This window comes from Phascolarctos cinereus, unplaced genomic scaffold, assembly GCF_003287225.1.
Source record: "Phascolarctos cinereus isolate Bilbo 61053 unplaced genomic scaffold, phaCin_HiC Scaffold_726;HRSCAF=1367, whole genome shotgun sequence".
Taxonomy (NCBI): domain Eukaryota; kingdom Metazoa; phylum Chordata; class Mammalia; order Diprotodontia; family Phascolarctidae; genus Phascolarctos; species Phascolarctos cinereus.
In genome coordinates, this window is record NW_027556098.1 from 405,495,446 (window position 1) to 405,503,482 (window position 8,037).

General features: G+C 43.6%; 1 protein-coding gene across 2 annotated transcripts in view; it reads right to left on the reverse strand.

Moving 5' to 3' along the window:
* TTLL10 (tubulin tyrosine ligase like 10) overlaps positions 1 to 7,621 on the reverse strand; it is a 30,221-nt gene extending 22,600 nt beyond the window's left edge. The window contains exons 1-2 of one of the 2 annotated variants that reach the window (XM_020976643.1): positions 7,491 to 7,621; positions 2,937 to 2,988 (exon numbers count right to left, since the gene is read on the reverse strand). In XM_020976643.1, the coding sequence (XP_020832302.1) occupies positions 2,937 to 2,988 (52 nt within the window). In that variant the 5' untranslated portion in view covers positions 7,491 to 7,621. The remainder of the gene's footprint in view (positions 1 to 2,936; positions 2,989 to 7,490) is intronic. The other variant, XM_020976647.1, reaches the window with a different exon arrangement.
* Positions 7,622 to 8,037: the final 416 nt, after the last annotated feature.

The following is an 8,037-nucleotide window of genomic DNA, read 5'->3' on the forward strand; positions in this document are numbered from 1 at the left end:
GAAGGAACTTTGATTGCTGAAGTAGAAAAGATGGGCACCTTGGTGGGGGGGGGAGTGGGTGGATAGGAAGGGACAACTTTATAATAGAGTTCATAATAAAGAAGTAGAAGAAAGTGTGGTATGGTTTGATGGGCACCCTAGATTTCGGAAGAGTGGAGTTCAAAAGATTAAGAGAAATAATAGGATTCCAACAATCTGAATTTCTGCAGGGGAAACTCTTGAGAATGAAATTCTGGAGGCATCAAGAAAAATGCTTCTGATATACAATGCCTAGCAATGTTTATTGATCAAGCTGATAAGAGAAGGGGAAGCTATCTACACAGACAGATGTGGGTACATAGGGAACTCATTGGATAAGTCAGATTTTAATGAAGATAAATGAAAACAAAAATAAGAGGCTAAATTCAAAAGAATAATACAATCCTTCAAGAAGAGTGTCAGGATAACTAAAACTGGGAATGAGTTAAAGTTAGGGAGGGACGAATGCTAAGGATGGCTAATGAGGATTTCTTTAGCTACTTCGGGGGCAAAAGGAGAGTAAAAAAAGAGACAAGTGAGGTGATGATAAAGGATGAGAGAGAGAGAGGAAGGAGAATTTCAGTTTTCTTGGTGAAGATGAATGATCTTTGGCATGGGAAGAAGAAACAAAATAAGCCCAAAGTTAACAAGTAGTTGAAACCCAAGATAAAAAAGATGACCAGAGTGAGTAAGTTCGGCTCTTACTGAGTTCAAGTTATCTGCCCCAAACAAACTACATCCTAGGGAACTAAAAGAGGGAAGGGAAAGGAAAAGGAAGAAGTATTTATTAAGCACACACTATGTGCCAGGCACTTGTGCTAAGTATTTTACAAATAGGTGTGATTGGCTGATGGAAAATCATGGAAAATGGGAGAAGTGTTGAGGGACTACAGAAGGATAATTTTCTCCTGATTTTTTTTAAAGGAAAGAGAATGGAGATTCTGCTGGCTATAGGTAAGGTCAAATAATTCCTCTCAAAATTTCAGAACCTGTTATCAAAGGGATGGATTTTAAGCATTTAGACAGGGAAGAAGTAACCACTCCAAACCAGCATGGCTCCAACAAGTCATACGAGACTAAATTCATTTCCTGTTTTTTTGGATGGAGGTAGAACAGTAGGGACAGCATGCCCAAGTTTAATCAAACCTTTGGTCTGTCTTATACTATTCTCATGGCAAGCTAGATGTCAAAATGAGAGGTCATTGGTTCATAGCTATGTATTGGTACGTAGATAAAGAGCTGGAAAGGACCTTGGTCAGAGGCCATCTAGACTTATTTTGCAGGTGAGGAGACAAGGCCAGAGAAGGGAAATGACTGCCTGAGGTCACTCTCTGGGGTTGCTTACTCAAGATACTAAATAACAAAGGTAGGATTTGAATTCAGGCCCCTGACTCAGATGCTAGTGTTCTTTCTGGTTGAATGATCAGAAACAAAGTATGTGTCGACTTCCAGGGAGATTTCTAGGGTAGTGGCCCTGGGATCTGTCCTTGGTCCTGAGCTGGTTAATATTTTTGTCAATCTTGGATGAAGGTGTTTGTTCTGTTTACAGATATTACAAAGTGTGGGTGAATAGTTAACCCTTTAAGTGACATTCAGGATTCCTCCCAGATCCATCAACAGGCTAGAAATGGACTGAATCAAGTTAGGGAAAATTTAATTGGTGTGTAAGCATGAAGTTCTATACTTTAGGACTTGATGGGGCATAGCTAGACAAGTTTTTCATGAAAAAGATATTTGCATAGGAGTCTCACTGAAATGAGTGTGACATGCAAATCCCCCAAAATTATGCTATTCTGGGCTAATGCTAGAGATATTAATGCTTCCTTAAAATCAAGAAGATTCTCAACAGTCCTTGTGCCCTCTGACCAGGTCAGAGTATTGTGTCCTGTTCTGGGAACATATTTTAGGAAGAACAGTAAAGGTGGAGACCAACATGGTATGTTTTATGTGTGTGTTTAGGATAGGGTGGGTGGGAGGAAGACTGAAGACCATGCCATCTGAGGAAGAGTCAAAGAATCTAGAAGAAAAGATTTAGTGGAGGGACATATCATGGCTGAGTCCAAACAGCTGATGACCTGTCATGGAGAATAGAGATTGCTTGTTTTCCTCTTGGCCTCAAGAGAACAGAGCTAGGAACTAGAGGTAGTTACCTACTGATTCAGATGGCTATTGGGAAAATTTTTCCTAACAATAGCTAAGAGTTGCGAGCTCCCAAAGAAGAATGGGAGATGATGTGTTTTCCTTCATTCAGAGCCTAGAGGACCACTTGTCCAAGATGCTGTAGATGGAATTCTCATTCAGGGATGCAATTGTCAGGAATGTCTTCTGGAGGTCCAGTCTAACTCAGAGGTTTGTGATTCTTTCTGCTCAATGGCCTGATCCCCTTGGTCAGGACAGAGAGTAGCATTAGTAGTTGGAGCCCTGAGCCTGCCAATAGCCTAGTCTCCTATGGTGGGGGTGACCAGTCAGATGGAAGGAAGTCCTACCAGCCCTTTCTTACCAGGGTCTTCCATGTCTGGCCCTGGTTGTAGGGCCCAGTCAGCAATGTTCTTTTAGGGCTCAGTGTCACTAGCCTGATCATTGACAGTGATACAATTGCCACCAATTTCACACCTGCCCTTAGGTGAGCACAGAGCACTGGAATGAGGCCAGGGTTTGGAGTCTGAGAATAATTAAAATAACAAGAGCTTGGATTTATAGATAATGCTTTAAGCACTTTTACAAATATTATCTTGTTGGATTCTTATAACAACCCTGTGAAGAAGGTGCAATTATTATCCCCATTTTATAGATGAGGAAACTGAGGTTGAGAGAGATGATGTAACTTGCCCATGGTTACATAGCTAGTAAGTGTCTGAGGTAGGATCTGAACTCAGGTCTTCACCACCCATTATGCCACCCAGGGTTCTACTACTTACCATTTCTTTTCCACTGTGCTGAGGTCAGTATTCTGGGTCTCAGTTTCCTCATCTGTACAGTGAAGGGGTTGGACTCGATCTCTAAGGTACCTTTCAGCTCTAAATCCTATGATCTGAATACACTTGCTAAAGTTATCCCTCTTTCCCTCCCCCGACCCCCACCCTAATCCCCAACTGTCTTCTTTTTTTCTCATCAGGAGACTCAGACATGTGCCACCCAGATATAGGGCTGCATATGGCTGGGCTTGCTCATCATTTTCGCCAGCATTGGCACTTTTCAGACAGGATAATGGCCTTCCTGCCACCCCCAGCACAAATCTAATGAGAGGATTTCCATGCTGCTCTCCACGCCTTTCTGAAGCACAGGCCCCAGGGTCTATCTGGTCTATTTGCCCTTCCAACACTCCCTAGGACAAGACAGGAATCCCTCCCTTCTCTAGGGACAGATGCAAATCCCCAGGCTTCCTTCTCCTCTCATACTAAGTCACCCTTCTTTCTCTCTCCCTCTCCTTTGCATTCTGGATCTTGACATTCCCTCAGACCTACTGAAGAATTCATTGCCCTCCTGAATGCACTTCCTGAGTGTCATTCAACTGTTAAAGACCAGTTCCCCCTACTGCCAAACTCCCCAATTACCCCATCCCCTTATCCCCCGATCCAATTTGCATCATAATGGGGCTGTCCACATCTCCTAATCCACAAAGAGTACACCAGAGATAATGATGTCCACCCCATCCCCCCCTGCTCACCCCCAGTGTTATAAAGAAATTATCCTAGACACCATCCCTGACATTATAATATAATACCCTGACCCCAGTGTCAGGACAGGGCTCTATTTCCATCCCTAGCATTGTGATGGTCAAGCGACTGCCATCCCTAACCCCCATCTCTGCATAGCACAGAGAATATTCTGCTGCTCCTTAAAGATATGGCCGGAATGTGACTGGGGCTTACTACAGGTGGCCAGATGCTTCATGCGACTTCCTCTCTGTGTAGGGTCCTTTTTGCTGGGAATAGCTCTGACTTGGACACCTAGTGCATGCATTCTTTCTTTCCCCTTATCTCCCTAGCACTGTTAGTGTGATTCTCCTTCCTGAAATAACCTTCCCTCTACTCTGTATTTATCTTCTATGGATCTACTTATTTCCATGTTATTTCTCCTCCTAGCATATATGCTTCTTGAGGGAAGGGACTCTTTTTGCTTTTCTTTGTTACACACCTCCTCCAGCATGGCATAAGTGCCTGGCACATAGTAAACGCCTAATCAGCAGTTTAACTGCACAGGTCTAAAGAGGTCTTGGGGGAGGGATGACTATGATGGCTTCAACACGGGGCTCAGGAAAACTGAACAAAATTCATAACAAGAAAAAGAACCGGTCCTTCTCAGGACTGTGTTGAGGGATGTGATTTCTCCCACCCCGGGCCACGGTACAAAGAAGTAAATGTTATTATATCTACATGCATTAAAATTTATAATTTATAGATTTAATATTTCTGTTAAAACGAAGAGCCCTCAAGCCCCGTTAGGAAGGGCCCCCATGATAGCTCCCTAGGCCGTAGAGAAACTCGTAGCTTCTTTGCAATTCTCAGACCTGATTTCCTATCCTCTAATGACAATGCGGGCCTCTAAACTCAGGTAATTCTCCTCACTCAACCTCAGTATAATAATGGCGTGATTCCACCCCCATCCACTGATCCCAGGCTCAGAGTCCTTTATTTTTATTTTCGGTATTATAATAAAGTTCACTGCTAATCCTCTAGCATTGGTTACTTTCACTCCTGGTGTTGCCTTAAGAGGGTTATCCCTATCTCTGACACAAGCATTATAAGGGATATATATATATATATATTATATATTATATATATATATATATATATATATATATATATCCTTAGTGTCCTTTCCTCTGACCTTCTTGAATTATAATGGAGTTATAACTAGAATGTATATAGCAATTAAAGGTTTGCAAGTGCTCTATAAATATGATCTCATTTGTTCCTCACAATCACCTTTGGAGGTAGGTGCTGTTCTTATCATATCCATTTTATAGATGGGGAAAACTGAGGCAGACCTAGAGGTTAAGTGACTTGTCCACGGTCACACAGCTAGTAAATCTCTAAGACAGGGGTTTTAACTCTCAGGTTTTCTTGACTCCAGGTCCAGTGCTTTATCCACTCAGGCATGAGCTCACCTTCATTCCCCTGACTTCAGCCTTATAATTATCTACAACCCTCCCCACACACCCATAATGGGACCATCCTCATTCCTGGATCCTAGATTTATCACAGTGATATCTCCATCACTGACCCCAGTACTGGTACACCATTCTGACCCTTTCAATCCTTAGCCCTGCTTAGCATCACCATGTCAGGGGCTGTAATTTGGAAGCCTTTACTTCAGCACCCTATCCCCATGAGAGAGCCCTAATGAATGCTGTTTCTCAGTAACCATTATATAACAGCACCTTAAAAACCAAGCTATAGCCTCCCTTTCTCTCTCTCTCTCTCTCTCTGTCTCTGTCTCTCTGTCTCTGTCTCTGTCTCTCTCTCTCTCTCTCTCTCTGTCTCTGTCTCTGTCTCTGTCTCTCTGTCTCTCTCTCTCTCTCTCTCTCTCTCTCTCTGTCTCTGTCTCTGTCTCTCTGTCTCTCTCTCTGTCTCTCTCTCTCTCTCTCTCTCTCTCACAAACACACATATTCTCTCTTTCTGTCTCTGTGTCTCACAACACACACACACACACACACACACACACACACACACACACAATTTTCCCTGCCCTTCTGATTTTTTTGATAGGTGGACAGTGGAAAGAGCTGCCTACCTAGAAGCATTTAATGCTCAAGCTAATCAAAATATGATTGCTAGGCAGACCCAGGACAGTTCTAGTCAATCAAACAGGGTAACCAATGTTCACCCACCATCATGCTCATGGGTGAGCCATGCATCCTTTGCCCTGGTTGATTAGAGAGTGGGTGATAATGCTCAACTCTATCTTCTCTAGGGGACAGGTGTGTGATCACGTGAGATTGGGCCCCTTCGCTCCCATGATCCTAGGTCTATCATGGACTCCAAGGCTTCGCTCTCTTCTGATCTTAAGAATCCTGCACCTGGGAAGAGCCCTGAGCATGGACAAACTGGCATTACAACAACAACAGTAATAATGATAATAACTAGCATTTATATGACACTTTAAGGTTTGCAAATACCTGACATATCTCTTAGCTCATTTAGCCCTCACAATAACGCTGGGAGGTAGGTGATATTATTATCCCAATTTTACGGATGAGGAAACCAAGGCTCAAGTCTTCCTGACTTCAAGTACAAAACTCTATTCACTGGGCCACCTAGTTCTCTGTGAAGACGATTTTGGGGGGGGAAAGGATAGAGAGTGGCACCTGGATTTGTCACTTCATTTGTGCAGTAAATTACCGTTGAGGAAATTCCTTCTGCCAATGCAAACTAGGATTGGAAGAGGAGAAGGGGGTGGGGACAATGAAAGCCTAAATGATTTTGCCCAGGGTCACACAGCCTTTATGTGTCTTCCTGTGACCAGCTCTTTATTTGCTATGGCCATCCTATGTCTCTGGGAAAATGATACCCTGTCTTCTGAATAAAGAAATAAAGAAGCTTCTACAAGTCTGAATTTTGGCTGCCTAACAGTGTCTCACAAAGATAACTTAGCCCCTAAGACACAGGTTCTGAAGCTGAAAGGGTCTCCAGAAGCAGACCCCTTCCCTGTTACAGTTGAGGAAATGGCATCCCAAGGGAAGGGAGTTATCCAAGGTCACACAGATAGTGTCAGAGGCAGGAGTCAAAACTAATTAATGACATGACTTCAGGACATAATAATAAGTTTTCACATTTCTGTAGTGTTTGAACACTTCTAATGGGGTTTTCTATGCAATAATGCCCCGGGATAGCAAGTACAAATGTGATTATGTCCATTTTACAGAAGAGTAAACTGATGGTCAGAGTAGGTAGTTCAGTGATTTGCCCCATCTTAAGTAAGTATCAGTGTCGGGCCTTGACCTCAGTTCTTTCTGACTCCAGGACCCAGGTGTTCTTTCCTACATCACCCAACTTATGGCTGGATCAAAAATCAATGTCATGGGTGATGGTCATCTAGGGGTATAAGCATGGATCCCAACCTATTTATAACTTAGTCTTAGAGAAATGCCTAAGACTGAGCTCTTTTTAAAAATTTGCCTGTGGCCACATGTAGCTACTTTCTATCAGAGGTGGAATTAGAACCCAGGTCTTCCTTTGCCCCCTATACTGCCTCTCACTATGGCTGGAATAGTTTTTATATGGAGGTGGATGGAGGTTCAAGAGTGTGAAAGTAAGGGTGGGAGGAGGGGTCAATGCCCTTAGCCAGAAGGACCCAGGTTACCCCCCAACCTCCCTGTTCTTGTTCTGATTACTGTGACCTTTCTCCCCCTGGGGAAGACTTTTGAAAACCCTGGGACTGTGGCACCTTCTGGCCAAAGCCAGGGTGTCCGACTCATCTGCTTTCATCTCCAAGAGTCCCCTTGTCCTTTCTGGTACTACTGACCTTACCTTCGGGGATTTTTTTTTCTGAGGCCATGAGTGGATGAGGATGGTGGTCAATTACAGTGTGAGACCTATGCTTTCAGCGAACATTCTTTCCTTGCTGGTCCTTGGCCTCTGCCCTCTTCCCCTCCCACTGCAGGCAGGGGGAGGGGCCTAGTCACAATGTCCATAATGATGTCATTTATGACTACTTGGCCAGCCTATTGTCAAGTGTGTGTGTGTTGGGGGGGGGTGAGGTAGGGAGATGGGGAAGGATTAAAGGGCTCCCCTCTTTAGAGTTGTATAATCTCTCCAAGACCCCAGCTCCATAAAATCCCTTATTCTCTTAGCCTTTATCTCCTATTAAATGCCCTTTGCCTTCCACCTGGAGTCTGGGAAAAGCACCATTACCATTGGGAATCCTAGAGCAAGAAGCCTGGCAATCATTTCATATGGCACATCTCCGGAAAGAGGCACCATCCCAAGAAACCACTATTCAAATCTGGCCTCAGACATTTACTGGCTATGTGACCCTGAGCAAGTCACTTTAATTCTCTTTGCCTCAGTTTCCTCA